The sequence below is a fragment of the Camellia sinensis genome, chromosome 13 (genome assembly GCF_055761805.1).
Source record: "Camellia sinensis isolate YWXY chromosome 13, ASM5576180v1, whole genome shotgun sequence".
In the NCBI taxonomy this organism is placed as follows: Eukaryota; Viridiplantae; Streptophyta; class Magnoliopsida; order Ericales; family Theaceae; genus Camellia; species Camellia sinensis.
The window spans coordinates 91,003,960-91,024,099 of NC_138973.1; the positions used below are offsets into that span (position 1 = coordinate 91,003,960).

General features: G+C 36.7%; 2 protein-coding genes across 2 annotated transcripts; one reads left to right on the forward strand and one right to left on the reverse strand.

Annotated features, from left to right (window-relative positions):
- Nucleotides 1-1,292: 1,292 nt before the first annotated feature.
- LOC114312864 (pentatricopeptide repeat-containing protein At2g15690, mitochondrial) lies at nt 1,293-2,956 on the forward strand. The gene has a single exon (XM_028259162.2). The coding sequence runs from the start codon at nt 1,375-1,377 to the stop codon at nt 2,764-2,766; it is 1,392 nt and encodes a 463-aa protein (XP_028114963.2). The 5' UTR covers nt 1,293-1,374; the 3' UTR covers nt 2,767-2,956.
- An 852-nt stretch (nt 2,957-3,808) lies between these two features.
- LOC114312902 (Pyridoxal phosphate phosphatase-related protein) lies at nt 3,809-7,129 on the reverse strand. The gene is made up of 4 exons (XM_028259200.2): nt 6,688-7,129; nt 6,414-6,538; nt 4,897-5,101; nt 3,809-4,365 (listed from the first exon to the last, which is right to left on the reverse strand). Exons 1-4 carry the CDS (start codon nt 6,829-6,831, stop codon nt 4,084-4,086), a joined length of 756 nt encoding a protein of 251 aa, XP_028115001.2. The 5' UTR covers nt 6,832-7,129; the 3' UTR covers nt 3,809-4,083.
- Between the last annotated feature and the right edge of the window lie 13,011 nt (nt 7,130-20,140).

Below are 20,140 nucleotides of genomic sequence, written 5' to 3' on the forward strand. Positions count from 1 at the left end.
AGTCCAATCTAACCTTTTAGGCTTACTTTTAAATTTTATTTTGATAATTTAAATTGTTTATATTTTAAGATTTATTAGATATATTATCCTTGTAAAAAATCATATCATCCGGTCACTTTAATTTTTTTAGGGATGATGTACATATGAATCATAAAATATGAACGATTCGGATTATTGAAACGAAACCCATAAATGGATCCAATAGGCCAGGGATTTAGGAGTAATTTTTTGTATGTGGATAAGGTACATATCATGTGGTACCTCTACTATTGTGATTAATTTTGACAGTAGGATTTACTACATTTATGTTCAATGTTTAGGAAACAATAGGGATAGGGGTAGACATTCGTCAGACCAAGCTAACACTACATAATAAGAGATTTTGTATTTGTCCAAGCCTGGTCCTAATATTGGGCCTCTATGTTTATGCAAGCCTAACTCAAAAAATAATTATAAATCTCAAGTCCACCTATCAGACAATATATTAAAAAATAAAAATAAAAAATTCCATAATCACACGTTATATTCCTTAAATAAATATACTGATATCATTATAAATTGAATAATTTTATATATAAATTAAAATTTTTCTTAAATAAATTCATTCACACATTCCCTCAAATGTTAGTGTCAATAAAATCAATAAAGTTAAAATATAGATCCAACAAAAATACAGTATATTTTTAAAATATTATAATTAATTAAGTAATTAATTTAATAGCAGGATGGGCTCGGTTTGGTCGGGTTAGGTTGGAAATATAAATCTCAAGTCTAATCCATGAATATATCAGGGTAAAAATGTTAACCCAACTTGATCCTATTAGTTAAAACATTCCTAAACCCTAAAAAAATAGGACAAGGTTGGGTCGAGTGAGCTGAGCGGGTCAATGGGCTGATGTTCACTCCTAAATAAGGGGCATATACATTTGTGATTGATGAAAGATAATGTCACGTGATATTCTTTTGGCATACAAAAATTTCTCTAGATCTAAGACTAGACAGAAGCCAACCATTTTCTTAGAGAATTCTATTATACGCACTTTATACCATATGAATCTATAGTTACGTTATTTTCTTTTTTAGTTATAACATTATTTTGAGATATTTAGTTATAAATTTTCTATATTTGATTATGACTTCTTCTTTTTTTCCCCTTTAAAGTTATAACTCATAAAGTATAGAATTTTATCATTTTTTTCTGTAATTATAAGGGGCATATGATAGGCATTTTTTTTATTTTTTTTTCATTTTCTTTCAATTTAATGAATGGAAATAGTAAACGACGTCGTGGACAAGTAATTCAATCAAGTCGCTGAGACATTGGCAGATGTACAAAAGCTTTCTTCGGAGAGCATACTGCCCACCACGACATCAATGGCGTCGTCTCTCTCATCAATCCACAGCGCAGGAAACTCCATTCTTTCTCCTTCTAATCTCAAGCCTCGAATCTCCACCTACCACCACCACCACCACCACCACTCTCTCTCCCTCTGCACCTCCGCCCTCCCCAATCACGCCAACCCAAGTCTCGGAAGATCTCTCCGCCGCAACCCACAACCGAAACCACCCTTTCCCCACGAAAACAATCAAATTTCAGAGAGAGAGAACCTCAACCTAGTTCACCCCAGTGCACAAAATGTTGATTTGATGAGTTTGTGCCTAGAAGGTAACATCAATGAAGCGCTTGAATTCATGTCTCGGGGTGTTCCCGCCGATTACACTATTTTCGAAGCATTAATGAATTCCTGTGCTAGTCCCAAGTCGATTGAAGTTGTGAAAAGAGTTCATGAGCTCTTGATTCGATCCCCTTATGTTGGAAATGTTGAACTGAATAACAAATTGATTGAAATCTATGTGAAATGCGGGAGTATGAGAGATGCTCGCCGGGTGTTCGACAAAATGCGCGAGAGGAACTTGGACTCTTGGCATTTGATGATTAATGGGTATGCAATTAATGGGGAGGGGGATGATGGGTTGGTTTTGTTTGGGCAAATGAGGAAATCAGGTTTGCGGCCCAGTGCAGACACTTTTCTTGCGGTTTTGTCAGCTTGCGCTACTGCAGAGGTGGTGGAAGAAGGTTTTACACACTTTGAATTGATGAAGAACGAGTACGGTGTTGATCCAAGGATTGAACATTACTTGGGGGTTATCGATGTTTTAGGTAAAGCCGGACATGTAAATGAAGCAATGGAGTTCATTGAGAAAATGCCAATTGAGCCCACGGCTGAAATTTGGGAGGCTGCTATAAAATTTGCTCGGATACATGGAGACATTGAAATTGAAGACCATGCTTTGGAGATGTTGGCTGATCTTGACCCGTCTATGGCCATGGCTAACACGCTCACTACGCCACCGCCAAAGAAGCAATCTGCAACCAATATGCTTGAGGGGAAAGATAGGGTTGGTCAATTTCGGAGTACAAATCCATACAAAGGAGATGCACATGAGAAATTGAAGGGTTTGAATGGACAGATGAGGGAGGCTGGATATGTGCCTGACACAAGATATGTGCTTCATGACATTGATCAAGAGGCCAAAGAACAGGCTTTAATGTATCATAGCGAGCGTTTGGCAATTGCCTATGGTCTGATCAGTACTCCAGCAAGAACGCCCCTTAGGATCATCAAGAACCTCCGCATATGTGGTGATTGTCACAATGCAATAAAGATCATGTCGAAGATCGTTGGGAGAGAGCTGATTGTTCGGGACAACAAGAGGTTTCATCATTTCAAGGATGGAAAATGCTCGTGTCGGGATTACTGGTAAAGGTGTGGTTCGATTCCTTTGTTTGCTGCTAGATTCTTTTTCTTGTATGCAGCTGGGTAAATGAATATAGTATCTATCAAATGGAGATGACATTTTATAGTCTGTAATATCATCAGAATGTACATTGTGCTTGTTGAGAAATTCTAACAACCCATTCAATGGAAATCAGAGCACATTAACATTGTCAGAATTTCACATTATTGCAGAATTTCACATAAGTTGAATCCACAAAATTTACATATTGAGGACAAATTGAATAGGAAAATGTTTGAAATCCTCATAAATCTTCTACAATTCAACCCACAATGATGTAATTTGACCAATGTCAATTTTTGATTGGAATAATGTTTGAGAGCCACAATTTGTGTGGCTCAAATGGCTCAAAACTGTCAAAACGACATCGTTTTGGCATGTTTTGTGCTCAAAACGACGTCGTTTTGGCAGTTTTGAGCCATTTGAGCCACAAAAATCGTGGCCCTCTACCATTGCCCTTTTGATTGATCAAACACTCAATGATATGGGACCCCACCACCCTTGTCTTATCATTCTAAATGCATTTAATGATATAATTGGACAAATATCAATTTTTGATTGATCAAACACTCAATGACATGGGACCCACCAACCTTGCCTTATCATTTTAGATGCATTTGTGGGTGCAAAATGAGGGTCTCTAGCTTGTTGAATTGAATATATCAAGTTTACTCATAAAAGCAATAATGGGAAACCTGAACAAATCTCAGACATTCCTAACCCCAAATTGTGTTTCATCAATGAGGTTCTCTATATATGTTATTTCACATCTAAATAGAGCTTTAAGAACATCACACTTGTAATGGTTAATGTTAATTCCATCAAAATGACGTTATAGAAGCACTGCTAACTCCATCATTGTTCAAACTACTTATCAAACCTGGATTTCAGGCAGTACAAGATGTTTGGAAAATACCTGGAAAAGCTTGTTTTATTTATTTATTTTTTTGACGACTACCAGGAAAAGCATGTTGAAAACAATAAAGGGCATCCCACTGTAACTGAGTTGATGAAAACAGAGTAAATTTCTCATTTTTTGTTTAGTGTGTCAATCATCCTACAAGAGGTACACAAGACAAATACATGCCACAAAAGCTGTTACATTAAGGTTTGGGGAAGGTAGTGGGTATATGGAGAGACTGATTCCTGTGACTCAACCCTGCACCACACTGCTGAGAGTGATAACACTTGCATCGATCCATATCACGACCTCTAACAACTGGTTCATTGATGGGGATCAAAATGTCCTAAAATGCAATTGAATGAGTTTGACTGACTCTAGTTTTACGGAGTTTTACAGTTGCTTTCAGTCGAGTTTGCTTCGATAAGCTGAATTAGGATCCTCTCAAGCTCCTCTCCATTGCTCCATTCGTGGACCTCTGCCTTGATAAGCGTACGGTTATCGCAAATCGTCTTCCATAAAGGAAAATCCTTTTTTGGCATCACATGGTCTCCCTCTCCAAGCTTCAGACTTGGGCAGTAATCACCTCTCCCATCTCCAAGGTAGATCATTTTTTTCTTCCCTTTTTCAGAAATCGAAGCTTGAATCTGCTCAATCACTAGACCCTGTTGTGGAAAGCACAAAAAATTCCAAAATAATTTATAAATAAATAAATAGAACTACCAGGGGAAGAAGAAAATGAGCCTCTAAACCATAGAAATGTTACAGTGCCTCCATGTCTCTTAACTGTGAAAGTTACTGATGCTTAACACACTCTCTCTCTCTCTCTCTCTTTCTCTCTCTATATATATATACATATATGTAAACTACAGAGATCAGGAAAAAAAATATAATCATTATATAGGAAGTAAAATCAAGGTCCCTCACATTACTATCAAGCACAAGCTTCAAAACAAAAATCTAGGAGCCTTAATTGACAAACTGAATCCTGATTACCGAAAACCTATCCATTAATTAAGGAATTGGGATAAAAACTAAAACAACCAAACCTTTTATCACTAAAATAAACATAAGCTTCTCATAACCTTAGATTATTATTTTTAATTAATCAACAAATAAAGATATGTGTGACATATAAGAAAATAATTATGTGTAACTTGAAAGCATATATAGCTGAATGGAACTAAACAGAATACCTTGCACAAATTGGGAGGGCATAAATGGCAACCGTGAGGGGATGAGACCGAATCATGGTAAGGGCAGATCCTCAGCCTGCCTTCTTCTTCCTCAATGATGCTAGGGTTTGTGATGATCTCCGAGAAACAATCAAATAAACCATAATGCTTCAAGATTGTCTCAATAAAAAACTGGTTCGCATCACTGATTATTCTCAATTCACACCTGGAATAACCACATTCCGTCCAATCATAACCATTTTTTTTTTTTAATTGGTAATAACAAGCTTGCTTCTAAATCCAAAGGGGTTAGCTGAGTGGCATGTTGAGCCATGATAAGCACCTCAGCAAGCATTGGTCACGAGTTCGAAAATCATTAAAAAATGACCCCTTGAGGCCAAGGATTGTGTCCTGTAATTACCGGATATATGTCTAAATGTGCAAAACAAGTCAGAGCGAAGGCATGGATACCCTATTTACCTAAAAACAAAAAACGTGTTTCAAACACTAATTTGCTTTGGCATAGAAACTATTCTTACAAAAGAAAGATTTTCCTATGTTTGATTACAACTTGAAACTAATGTGTTAGTCTTTGTAAAAGTTGCAGTGTTGAAAGTGGTGGTGGTGGTAATATTTTAAGCCCCTTTTGGTTTTAAAGGTAGAATTGAGAGATTAATAGTAAGGGAATTGATAGGGAGGAAATTAAGTAAATTGTATTTATTTTGATGATAATTGTTAGTGTCAGGATTGTTAAATTATTTTTATATAAAATAATAAAACAAATAAAAAAATACAAAAACATTAAACATTAATGTTTAAAAAAAAATGCGCAACATGTAAAAAATTTAAAAAAATACAAAAATTTAGAAAAAAATAAAACAAATAAAACAATAATTTTTACTTAACAAAAAATATAAAAAATTAAACATTAATGTTAAAAAAAATGCCCAACATGTTAAAAAAAAAAAATATCCAGCGGACTAATTTCTAATACCAAGTCCCACAAGCCTATTCTAATCCCCTCCCTCGGGGATTCGTAGTTCAGAGGGGATCACGAATCCCCTCTCAATCTCTCAAAACAGACATGATATTAATAGGTCTTACCTCACTATGAATCTCAATCACCTCCCTATAACCCAAAACAAACGGGCCTTAGATATTTTAGTCGGAAAATATTTTACGCTCAAATAAACCTGTTTTCCATTAACAAGGAAAACATTTTCTCTTTTGCTTGTCATATTACCGATGTTGTGTTTGGTTAGGGAATTTGAGAGGAAATTTGAAAAGGAAAATATAAGTAGAAAAGATATGTGAAATATGAATAAAATATGCCTAAATTTCGTCTAATTTCACGCACTTTTTTTTTTCTTTTTTTTTTCCAAATCCCTTCTCAAATCCCCAACTAAATACGGCGTAAATGGCAGAAAACGATTTCCAAAAAACAGTGATTTTTCTGTGGAAACAAAAAGAGCATAAAAAATAATGAAGAACTTGACAAGTATGAAAACATCATGAAGAAGACAAATTAGGGTAAATACCCAAGAAGAGCATGGGCTTTAGTGATGGCTGCAACAATCCTGGGATTCATAGGAACCCTTCTCAAACACTCTGCAATCTCCTCAATTGTTTTCCCCTTTGAGTGGACCTCCTCCATCATCCTATCCTATTAATTGATCATGATGATAACACAACATAGTAATTATAATAAAACTAATAATCGATTAAAACTCAAATTTACAACTAGTGTCGGTAGAAGAAGTAAATAAATAAAAAATGTAAAATTATGCAGTTTCTCTCATGGAAAATACTAACCATGAGAGAGTTCCAAGGGAGAGTAGGTAGGAGTTGATTGAAGGAATCGGTGAGACCCATTTGCTCCACCACCCATGTGTCGCTGTTGTCTTCTATCATCGTGTGGTCGAAATCGAACACCACTACGGTGCTGCTTCCCGCCATTTCTCACCTACTCAGTCCACGGTGAGCTGTTTCAGATCGGAATGCGCTCCGAAAATCAGAATACTAGTGCTTGTCTTTTGTTGACTTGTCTATTTCTCACTACGCAATGCACAATCAGTAGCCGTAGATTTTTCATCAAAGACACGTGGAGGGTTGTGAGTAGTTAAGAAACAATAGCCGCTGGTTCATCAATTTAAGGAGAAATCTTAAAAAATAAAAATATATATATAGATATATATATATATATATTTTACAGCTTATTAATCAAATACTACTCTGCTGTTTAAATTCATATTCTTACAACTGTACCAAACAAATTAACAGTTTATATTCACTGCTATAAATCATAACCTGTTAACTTATAATCTATAGTCACTTTTTTACGACTTTATCAAACGGGTCATATTTATTTAAGCGGTCGTTATTGGCTCTGAAATGATCTCTTATCGAGCATCTTATGATGCGAAAATATATATTTGTCCTATTCTCTAATAGTTAAAGGTGCAACGCATATGTTACAAGATTAGAAGGTATCAATAAAAGTATCCACTTTGAGAGGGAAAAATCAATTCAACAATAATATTCTTTTTATATGTAATATTATCATTCAGTAACATATTATCATTTAAAATCTTATGTATATATACATATTATTAAATTATTATAGAAGAGATAATTATACCTTAAAATTAAAGTTCATATTATATTATTAATTGATGACACGACATATAACGTATCTATAATAACAAATTATAACTATTGCATTGAATTATTAGGTGTATAACTTTTAAAGTTAAATTAATAGTCATAATTCGTATATCTCACTAGAATATTTCAATTTCTTCTCCTGCCATGTAATATAATAAAATCCCCTCTTTGATGTACTAAAAAAATAATATATGACCAGGCATGGGATTGCTATTTCAAAATTTTTGTTCCATATTTCTTTTTAGTTAACGAGTAAATTTCCTAAGTTTGTCTTTCACCAACTTCAAAATCAACTATTTAATGTCAGTTAACTAGAGTAGGATGAGGGGAAAACCTAGGTGTGTACCATTTCAATCACAGAATGCAGTTATCAAGATTCGACCTCACATCCAAATCCTGGATACAGATCGTCCTGCACTTAGAGAGTCGTCCTAGAATTACTGCACCAAACTCTTGAGGCTCCGTTTGTTTTCAGAGGTAAGATGGAGGGAATTGTTAGTGAGGAGACTGTTAGTGAGAGGACTTCTAGTGAAGGGATTAAGAAAAATTGTGTTTGTTTGATAACCAATGGACTAGTAATAGTTCATATTTGTTTTGAGAGATAAGAATGTGATTAACTATGTGAAATTTCACAAATACCCTGTGCATTATTATCAAATTTGAACTTATACTAACTAAAGAATAAATAAATTTTTACTCATCAATGTTATTCTTCTACTTTTTTTAAATTTTTTTTTTTAAAATATTAAAGAATCTAACAATCAAATTTTTTTTTTTTTGTCAATGTTATTCTTTTTTTTTTTAATATTATTGAATCCAACTACCAATAAATTTTTATTCAATGTTATTTTCTCTTTTTTTTTCTTTTTTTTTTAAATATTAAAATAATCAAAGCAGCTCCAATACCTTTGGCTTATTTTGGAAAGATGGTAAAAAATGACTTTTTAGCTTTTAACCAAGCTTTTGACTTTTTTAGACAAATGATTTAGGAAGTTGGTAAAAAGTGACTTTTGACTTTTTTGATTAATGTTTGTTTATGATGTCAAATCATAATAAAATGACTAAACTACCTCTATTTATTTAAAATATTTACAACTTCACCTATGTAACACATTTTGACCCATGAGGGTAAAATTGTAATTTCACTGTTGGCTAAAAACCACCTTCCCAAATGAAAAAAAAAGACAAAAAAGACAAAAAAGCCAACTTTTAACTTTTGTTACAAACCAAAAAAAGTGACTAAAAGCTAACTTCCCAAAATAGCCCTTTGTCACGTTAGCAGTATGTAATGATTTGATTATATGATAATTACACATTTGACTATCTTATTTTTTTTCTTTGCCTTTGTCACGTTAGCAGTATTCCAAGCAGCTCCAATACCTCCTTGACAAGGTTATTGGTTTAATTAGTTCACACTAGGGGTGAGTAGTGGATATATCGATCCGTTAAAATCGACCGAATCGAACCGATCCGCCGCATTTTGGACGGATGCGTGATGACGAGCGGACGGTTGCGGATTGATTTTCTCTAATCCGCCAATTTGGCGGACGGATGGCAGATTTAAAATTTCTTTGGCCGCAACCGAACCGCCAAACCGCCAAATCGTGAGCACCCCTAATAATTTATAGGACTTTGTATTTTAAATTTGTATAAATATTATGTTTGTGTTTTCAATTGAAAAAGAGTTTAAATATTCTGTTGAAAAAAAGTTTTCAACTTGAATATATTTTTTGAATTGAAAAAAATAAACGTATTATTTATCTATATTTTTTTGTTTTTAAATCTAGCTCTAAAAATAATAAATAGAAAATATGATATATACTGGTTGGTTTTTTGTTTTCAAAAACATATGTAGATGTAACAATACAGAGATATACAATCTTTACTACTGCTCTGTTCATGATTTTGGTGATTTGAATTGTTATTATATTTTAAGAATCACAGATTGTAATACTTTATGTGAATGAATCATGCCATGATTGTAATATGTGGATAAGGCATGCAATGATCGTGATATTCTAAAGTTTCAAACTTTCTTTCTTTGGATAAGGCATACAGTGATTGTAATACTTTTTAAGTCATTGATTGTAATACTTTCTTTTTTTTTTCTTCTTTTTTTTTTTTTTTTGAGGAAGTGCACAAGTTGAATTATATTGAAAATTTATAAAATTTTAAACCGCCAAATCGATTCGCATCCATCCACCAAACCGCCAATCCGCTCAATCCACATCCGCCGGATTAGCGGACGGATGCGGATTGATTTTCTTCAATCCGCCAATCTGGCGGACGGATGGCGGATTGGAGGTTCCGTGGCCGCAACCGACCCGCGCCTACCCCTAGTTCACACACACAGACAGAGACACAGATGAAGAATTAATGAAAGGCCAAAGATATGATGTCTAGCTAGGAAGGAGGAGGAAAAACGCCACGCAATTACAAACAATTTTCTTTTATTTTGAAATAGGATCAGTTGAAAAAAAAAATGCAAAATTAAAATGTTAAAAAACAACTTAAAATTAATAAATATAGGAAAAAAGAAGAGAGGGTACCAGCAGAAACACCATAACTGAGCAAGGTCATGTTCTTGAGGGTAGGAATGGCAACGGGGTGAGGCGGGGCCGGGGATCACCTTCCCCGTCCCCGATTCCCGATTGCCAAAATCTCCCCGGCCCCGACCCCGACCCCGATCCCCGACGGGGAACTCATCACCTCCCCACCCCCATCCCCTAACGGGGATCGGGTTTCCCCGACCCCGAAATATCCTCGATAGTTCTCAACACACACACACACACACAAGAACTGTTCAGATCAACAACCATCACCAACAGTAACAGATACATATATATATATATATATAACAATAGATGCATATATATAACTTTAAAAAAAAAAATTGTTCATCAACGAGAGAGAGAGAGAGAGAGAGAGAGAGAGAGAGAGGGCTTCTGCAGATCGAACCACGGTCTGTCCAGATCCAGATCGTTAGCTTCAGATCGATCGGAGATGAGAGAGATCTGTCCATCGGTAGCTTCATATCACGGTCTGCCCTGCAGATCTGTCCATCTTCAAACTTGTCCTATATACGGGGCTGTGACAAGGTGAGATGAGAGAGATGAGAGACATGAGTGAGGGAGAGAGAGACGAAAGAGATGAGAGACGTGAGAACAGAAGCAGTGAGGGAGAGAGATATGGGAGGAGCAGTGATATGAGAGAGATGAGAGACGTGAGTGAGGGAAAGAGAGACAAAAGACATGAATGAGAGAGAGAGAATAGATGAATCAAAGATAAAGTATATATATATATAATATATAAGTCATTCGGGGGACAAACGGGGCGGGGCTCGGGGCCGGGGCCGGGGCTGGCCGAGACTGAAACATGTATCCCCGTCCCCGGCCCGAATATCATCATGGATTTTTTTTTTATCACCATCCCCGGCCCGTCGGGGGTATTTTTCGAAGAATAACCGTTATATTCGGGATCGGGGGGTCGGGTCCCCATCGGGCCGGTTTCAGATTGCCATCCCTACTTGAGGGGAGCATTGGAGTCAATCTTGACAACACAAGCAGAGTCAAGGACAGTGTATAGTGTTGAGGAAATGGAAGACTGGTTTCTTCTTCCCGTCCTTGTTGGTTGAGAACCTAGTCCTTCCTTCATTAACCATCACGCTCTTGAATGGGTTTACGCGATACTTCTCACATAGATTGGTTTTCTCGTACTTGCAGTAGACACATTCCCCACACTCTCCGTTGAATATTGGAACTACATGGTCTCCCTCTTTCATGTCCATTACTCCCTCTCCTACACTCTTAACAATTCTACAAACCAAAACCAACCCATTTTACTTTTTTCTTTTAATTATGTATGATGACTAATTAATCAACAGTCAATTAATTATTAGCACTATTCTATTTGGATTGAATGAATTTACTTTTAACTAATAAGCGAGTGTTTATTGGAACACAAAATAATAGAACAAGGAAAAAAAGCATGGCCAACAAAATTACCCAGCGGCTTCGTGGCCCAGAATTCGAGGATATACTCGCTGAGTTTCATTTTGCAAGCGCAACAAAACTTGATGAATAATACCAAAGGCAAAGTAGGCAAAGTAGGCAATCTGTGAGTGACAATGAGCCAAACAAGACCACACCCAACAAAATCCTGAACGACACCAATGGAAAAAACAGCCTAAATGGTTTAACCATATATTCATACATGAAAAAAAAAGTTCAACCATGAAAACATACTATGGAAATCCACCATGAAAGGGAAAGTCTACATATCCATGATTTCTATGCAAAATTATGCACCATGTGCATCCACGATAATACCTAAGCTATAATATTTATGTATCACATAATATATTACCGAAGTCATGTGGCAAACAAAAAGACCATCACAAAATAGATACCATATTCAAATATGACCTTCCAATAACAAAGAAACCCACTTCATCTTGTCATTCTCATCTAAACTGAAGAACAAGTCAACTTTGTCTTCATCTTTCACTATTATAGATGCTGCCATCAACCTTTGGGTAGTACTCATTGGCAACTTCAGAAGTTCTTCATTAACCAACCTCCTTTGTTGGGATAGGTCATGTGAATATCCTATCCTATGAGCAATCTCCACCATCGTAGTATTGGTATTCTCAATGAATGATCCAAGATTTTTTGCCATCTCAGATAGTTCAGTGGGAATCCCCTCAACAGGTCGAGCCCCTTTTTGTCCAGTTTTAGTAGAGTCAGCATAGTTGGAAATATTACCTGAAGTAGACATTGAGTAGTCCATATCACCCATGTTCATACTAAACTGTTCAACAGGAGACTGTTCTCCCTCTTCTGTAGTTGCATTCGCATCTTCTTTTTCCATGGCTGCAACTGCATCAGCAGGATCCTCAGCTAGTTCACCAGTCACCCTATCCTTCCCAAATAGAATAAGCCAATCTTCATAGAACGGGAATGGCCTATTTCGCATCCCTTTTGCATCTAGCACCCTCTACACAAGTGATTATCCAATTACTAAAAATAACAGATTGATTTACAAGTAAAGAATAATACAAACAACAATAAAAAAAAAATGAAATATACCCTGACATAGTTCAGCCATACGTCGTCACTATCAACTAGCACCATGTTCTGTTCATCATCCCAACCAAAACCACTTATCTTTAACATATCTTAAAGAGTGTTATATTGTTTCCTCCACAACTTAATCTTTGAGTCGATGTGAGGAGTGGCTCGAAGATCAGTTCTAGGAAATGCACTTAAGATCTTCTTTTCACATTCTGATTAAGGCCGAAATGTACATCATTGAGGCCGTTAATTAGAATCTCTTAACTTCACTTGCTGGTCAAACCGTATATTTTATGTGTGTTGAGTGTCAATCAGGTTATACATCGTCGGAGCATAAAATGAGCAAAAAGACAGAATTTGGCAGAGTTGACTTTCCCGCACGTGCGTTGACTTTTTCTGGGAAAGTCAAACCGACGTTTTAAATCTGTTTGGACGAGATTGAAAGCATAAAAAGACAAGAAAAAGGCTGGATTAGGGTTCTGAAATTGTTTGGACCTAAAGAGGAATGCTAGGGTTTGTAAAAGAGGAGAAAACAAAGAGCTTCAAGGATGTCTCCCATGGTGATTCCTTCTCCTTCTACTTCCTTCCACTCCTCCATGAGTGGCTAGTTTTCTTTTCTAGGGTTTTGATGAAACCCTAGCCATGTAATTATGTAGTTTTCTTTTTTTGATTTTATATTATGTAAGGTTTGAACCATTGTATGGTGTTTTAGAAATTCTTTATATATGATCTTCATTATCTTTTCAAATATTTAACTTTCTGTGATTGTTGAATATTATCCATACATGAGTTTTCTATTCCTTCACATTCAAGGTATGGGACGAACCATGCTACGAGGAACGAGTCGTATCACTACCCTAGTTTAGAGTGAACGATTCGTATTACTTGAGATGGTTCGTGCTCGTACATTGAATGTGATGATCTTCTTGTTAAATGCTTTGAGCTTGTAGTTGTGAAGCATTAATTCGTTCAAACCATAGCATAATTAATTTCAATTGGAAACTCTAATTATGTGGTTAGTGGTGAATTCTCAACCCTAGGATTTTTCCCCAATTTAGTAAATCCAATTTCATTTATTATTGATAATTTAATTCCTTAGTTTAATTTATTTGTTATTAAATTAGGTTGTGATCATTCAATCTTTTTATCAAAATTAATTTAGGAATTTAACAATTAAATTAGTTTAATTTCACAATAGTCCCTGTGGATCGATACCTGGACTTGCCATTATTCTGATAGAATTTGGTATAGTTTAGTATTTAATTTTGGTGTGTTCAACGACCCATCAAATTTTGGCGCCGTTGCCGGGGACTTCTGGCGAAATTAGTTAATTTAAAGTTACATTCTTATTTTAATTTTTAGTTTAGGATTTTATGCTTTTGGTGTTGCTAAGTGTGCAGAGCGTTTGAAATTGGAGCTATCACTGAAGTGCAAGCGGAGCGCAGCCGAGCTTTAAAAAAAAAAAAAAAAAAAAAACCGCAGCACTAAAGTGAGTAAACAGAAGCAAACACTCACAAGCAAAGCACCAAAGTGCTAAAACAGAAGTCAAAGCTCAAACAGAGGTTGGGGACAACGTCTACACGTCAACCATCCGTAAGACGAGTAAAGCGTTTTCGTTAAACCGCTGTGAGTATTTCTTCCTTTGGTATTTTGATTTCATACTTAGTGCACAGAGTCGGAACTTGTTGTGTGTGTTTGGGTAGTGTATGCACGGGCGTCGTTCTTGTCGCCCTGAATTGTGGAGTTTGGACCTTGAACTAGAAAGGACCCTTAGGAGACTTAGGACCTCTGCCCGTATTCCTAGGCTTGAATATTCATACATTGAGCCATTAGAGATGGCAGATCCTAATATCCCGAATGAGCCTAACCGGACACTTAAGGATTATTTTACACCCACTGCATATACATCACCATCATGCATCCAATTGCCCAACACCACTGCTGCTCATTATGAGATCAAGTCCAGCACTATACAAATGCTCCCATCATTCCATGGACTAACTCATGATGACCCTTATAAGCATTTGAATGAATTTCTGGAAATTTGCTCGACAGTAAGGATCCAGAATTTCACAAATGAGGCCTTAATGTTGAGATTGTTTCCATTTTCGTTAAAGGATAAAGCCAAACACTGGCTAAATTCTTTACCTGCCAATTCAATCACAACTTGGGACCAATTACAGCAACGGTTCTTGGAGAAGTATTTTCCCATAGGTAAAACCAACCAACTTAGGCGAGCCATCACAAACTTTGCTCAAATGGATGGCGAGCAATTCCATGAGACTTGGGAAAGACTTCGAGACCTTCTCCAACAGTGTCCCCACCACCAAGTGCCTAATTGGCAACTTGTTCAAACATTTTATTATGGCTTAACTGAGCCACACCGCCAAATGGTGGATTCGTCCTGTGGTGGGACATTTATGTCTAAAAATGATGCCGAGGCATGGCAATTGTTTGAGAACTTAAGTGATAATTCCCTTCACCATGCCTCCGCAGCCCGGCAAGTCCGGCAACCCGTAGTTGGAGCCCCAAAAAGAGGGGGCATTTATGAAGTCGGGCAAAACCTAGAGTTAGCCCAACAAGTAGAGGCACTGTCCCGCAAGATAGACCATTTATTAGCTACGGGACATGCCCCTACCCAGCAAGATCAGCCTCAATTCCGTGAGGCATGTGTTATATGTGCGAGCCCTGCTCATGACTTGAGTGAGTGCCCTTCGGCATCACAATTTCCGGAGTTAGTCCAAGAGCATGTGAATGTGGCTCAAGGATTCTCCAACCCGAGTAATGACCCATACTCCAACACATATAATCCGGGATGGAGAAATCACCCTAACCTCTCATGGAGACTCCCTTCACAAGGCACTTCTTATAATCCTCCACCACCAAGGCAGAATTTGAATAATTTTGCCAACCAATCATCCTACCAACCACCGCAACCTTATCGACCCCCACAACTGTACCGGCAACCACAACCCCTGCCTGTTCCTCAGGGCAACTCTGCCTTTGAGACTCAGGTGTTGGAAGCTCTTTCAGAACTTAAGGGGTTAGCACCGATAGTTCACTCCCACACTCACTCTATTGCCAAGATAGAGACCCAATTGGGTCAAATAGCTAACTACATGAATCGAAGAGATGAGGGAAAATTACCAAGTCAAACTGTGGCCAACCCTAAGGGACAATATAGGGCAGAGAGTTCGGGTAGGAATGGTAAGCAACATGAGCAAGTGCAGGCGGTGGTTGCTTTAAGAAGTGGTAGAGAGTTAGAGCCTCAGTCAGTTGCGTCTGATGCAACTAGAGTTAAGAATGGTGACTATGGCGGTACACCTAATGAGAGCAAGGGTGAGGGGGAAACACTTAAGAGGGATGAGTTAGTCCCTAGCACTCCATATGTGCCTAAGGCACCCTTTCCCCAATGCCTCGATGCACCGTCCCCTTTTAATAAGAAGGCGGCATCTATGGAGGCAATGATGGATGTCTTTAAACAAGTAAAAATCAACCTCCCCCTGTTGGAGGCGATTAAGCAAGTACCATCATATGCCAAATTTCTGAAGGACCTTTGTACGCAAAAGCGTAAATCTAGGACACATGTGTCCCAAAAGGTCCTACTCACGGAACAAGTAAGCTCCATCTTGTTGAATGACACACCTCCTAAGCTTAAGGACCCGGGTGCCCCAACCATTGCATGCATTATAGGGGACCATTTCATTGATAGGGCCTTATTAGATTTAGGGGCTAGTGTCAATTTATTGCCGTACTCTGTGTACGAGGAATTTGGGCTTGGCGAGTTGAAGCCCACTACTGTCACTCTTCAATTGGCTGACCGGTCCCTCAGAGTGCCACGTGGCATGATTGAGGATGTGCTAGTTAAGGTTGATAGGTTCTACTTCCCTGTTGACTTTTTGGTGTTAGATATGGAACCGGTAACCAGTTCTAAGAAACAAATCCCGGTGATCTTAGGTCGACCTTTCTTGGCTACAGCCAATGCATGCATAAATTGTCGGACCGGGGTTATGGAAGTTTCATTTGGCAACATGCAAGTGAAACTTAATGTTTTCCAAGCATCCCAACAACCTCATGAGAGAGAGGAGTGCTTATTAGTGGATGTTGTGGATGAGATTGTGGAGGAGGCTTTGCCCTCCATTCTTGTAGAGGACCCTTTAGAGGCTTGTTTAGGTCATTTTGGGTTTGAAAATTTTGATATTGATGGGTCAGTTAAGGAGGTTTTGAAATTGTTGGATGCGGGTATCATATACCCCATCTCAGATAGCAAGTGGGTGAGTCCCACACAAGTAGTGCCCAAGAAATCGGGCATCACTGTTGTTGAGAATGAGGGAGGAGAGTTAGTCCCCACACGAACCACTACTGGGTGGCGAGGCTGCATTGATTATAGGAGATTAAATTCCTCGACTAGGAAGGATCATTTTCCTTTACCCAGGGGTTTGATGGACCCATTTTATTATGATTGATAGATTGATTCCTTAGTCTCTTTTCTTTCCCTTCTATGTTATTTTGTTTTTCTTTGTTCTCGTCATGCTTTATTTGCGTCTAGGAGACTTTAAATCCTCTAAAGGTGTAATTCCTTTGGTGTTAGCCGTGCCCGAACGGCATCTGACGGTCTGGTATAGCCACCTAACCGTGTTTGTAGTGAGTTCCTAGGAGACCAACTAAGACGGTGGAAACTAGAGTTCGAATGGTAAAGCCTAGAACACAAAGGTTTGAGATTTCCGAGACTAGAGTCTGGTTTAAATACCCAGGGGTGTGGAGATTGCTTCAAAACTACCTCGGCTTGAACTCTGTATGGCAGCCCCATAGGTTGAGGTAGCTTTATGCGCCTCGATTCTGGATACCGAATCAACCTAGTCTGTCACCCTGTTGGAGAATAGGGAAAGTTACAAACACAGTTAGGGAGAAAAGTAGTACCCGTGGTTTTCGCGTGAAGATTACACTTTTAGCGGGCATTCCGTTATTTTCTTATGTTTTATATTTATTTCGGATGTCAATTGAAGGTAGAAATACTTAGTTTTGATTAAAAAAAAAAATGTTATGCTTATTCAATTAAAAAAAAAAAAAAAGTCTGTGTTGAACTTGTCAAAAAAAAAAAAAAAAAAAAAATTTCCCACATGTGCGGCACTGTGCACGCACATGCAGCACCATTTGAGCAAAACATAGTTGCCCTCTGCTAAATAAGCAGGTGCGGAGGGCAGCTGCGTTGACCACGCCGCACGTGCGGCTTGAGCCCCGCACGTGCGGAACGCAAGTTTCTTTAAAAAAAAAAAAAAAAAAATTAGCGCCTGGGGTGAAATCGCCGCACGTGCGGCCTGGCCCCGCACGTGCGGGACATTTGTGATTGAGAGCTTGCACACCCTGCTATTAAAGCAGGTGCGCCGCACCTAACATTTGTTTTATTTTATTTATTATTTTAATTTCTTTTTTCTTTTTTTTTTTTAACTTTTTTTTTAAGTAAATAAATTTTAAATAAATACATAAATAAATTTTAAAAATAAATAAATAAATATACAATTATTTTATTTCTAATTATTTTTAAAAATAAAAATAAATTTCGATTTATTTATTTATTTATTTATTTTATTTATTTATTTTCTATTTTCGTTAAAAAAAAAAACCTTTAAAAATCATGGTGCTAACATTAATCTTAATTTAGTTTTTTTTTTAATTTGCTATATTTGTTTAGTTTTCTTGTTAGTTTAATTAGTTCGTAGATTTTGGTTTTATTTTTCTTTTTATTCTACTTGTGTAGTTAGTGATGTTATTTTTATTTATTTTTTTATTTTTTTCTATACTGTAATTGTTCATTTAATTAATAAGTAGTTTAGCTTTTTATTTTGTTTTATTTAATTTACTTCTCTTCTATTAAAAAAAAACAAAAATAAAAAAACGAAAAAAAAGAGAGATTAGTTTAGGTTATTTTATTCTATACTTTAGTCTCTTTTGTAGTTTAGTTATTTTATGGTTTAGTTTAGTTTAGTTTAGTTTATAAGTTAGTTAATTTAATTTAAGGTCATTTTTATTCATTTATTTAATTATTTTCGTTTTTATTTACAAAAAAAAAAAACAAACAAACAAACAAAAAAAAAATAAATAAAAATAAAAAAAATAAAGTGTGTATATGTTACTCTCGGCCTACCTGGATGTGCACCTACAATTCTGGTAATTTTCTCTCATTTTTCTTTACTTTTCCATTGAGGACAATGTCATATTCAAGTTGGGGGATGAGGGTTATATTTTCTTTTGTGCATTCCTATTTGGCTCATAATTCATGCTTATACCTGTTTCACTTGACTGCATTACTTCACCTGATATGACTTTTTGCTAATAGGGTGATGATATTTGCATATGTTATTTGGAGATCATAGTAGACTTGTATGAAAAGGATTTATTGGGTAGATACTTGCATGCCATGTTTGCACGAGGAGAGTTGTCTGTGTTTGTGATTTTAGTACACTTGTCATGAGTATGCCTTAATTCACATGAGCACACTATCATAGCAGTGATCTTTTTATTATAATCCCTGGTGTACATCATTGATAATAGCTAGAGTTACAGAAAAGAATAAATGAGGAGCCATGATTCTAAAAAAAAAAAAAAAAAAAAAAAAAACCTTGACTAGTTTGGGTCCGTAGCCTTTTTAACTCGAGTTATTAAGCCCGTAGGGGTGTCTCTACACCTAGTGCCCTAAAACCGTCTGGTTTGGGAGTCATTGGCCCAAAACTTGCTACATGGGTTAATTAGAAAGCTTAAGGGATTTAGACATTGCACAGTTAAGGAAAAACAAGAAGAATGATTTGTTCGGATTCGTAGCCTTTTCAACTCGAGTTATTAAGCCCGTAGGGGTGTCTCTACACCTAGTGCCCTAAAACCGTCTGGTTTGGGAGTCATTGGCCCAATGCTCGTTACACGGGTTGATTAGAAAGCTTAAGGGATCAAGACATTGCACAGTCATTTAAACAAAAAAAAAAAAAAAAAAAAAAACTTTTTAAAATCTTGGCTGCAACAGGTTAGCTTTTCTGTATATGATGGGTGTTATTATGAGTTACACTGGGTTATTATAGTGGATAGTTAACTAATATGGAGATTGCACTTTACACCGAGGGTACTCATGACTTGTCTACTAGCATGCACAAGTATAGTGAACTTTACTTTTGTATTAACTGAATTGTGGTTTTGACTCAATAGGTTCCTTCATGCTTGTCCACTGTGTATTTAATGACTCATGATGTCTACATATCACACTGTAGTGGCACATAAGTTGATTGTTAGGTGGAGTAATGTGGTCATTTGTTGTTGAGTATATATGAATATGTTAATGTTTGTGGGTATCATTTCTGGAAACCCTCACGAGACTTTACTCGTCCACTTGGGGTAACCTTGTGGTTTAAAGGCTTGTTGCATATGCTAAATGCAACCGTTTTCCCACGAAAGAGGAAATAGATAGATTTTGTTTAATTTTATTTTATTTTACTTGCTTGAGGACTAGCAAGTAGTAAGTTGGGGGATGTGATTAAGGCCGA

Bases quoted from the DNA above. Each gene is read 5' to 3' on its own strand.
- LOC114312864 (XM_028259162.2), top strand. From the start codon at position 1,375: ATGGCGTCGTCTCTCTCATCAATCCACAGCGCAGGAAACTCCATTCTT.
- LOC114312902 (XM_028259200.2), bottom strand. From the start codon at position 6,831: ATGGCGGGAAGCAGCACCGTAGTGGTGTTCGATTTCGACCACACGATG. The intron at 6,539-6,687 runs GTTAGTATTTTC...ATCAATTAATAG, and splicing joins TCCCTTGGAACTCTCTCATG to GATAGGATGATGGAGGAGGT. The intron at 4,366-4,896 runs GTATTCTGTTTA...TTTCCACAACAG, and splicing joins GCCCTCCCAATTTGTGCAAG to GGTCTAGTGATTGAGCAGAT.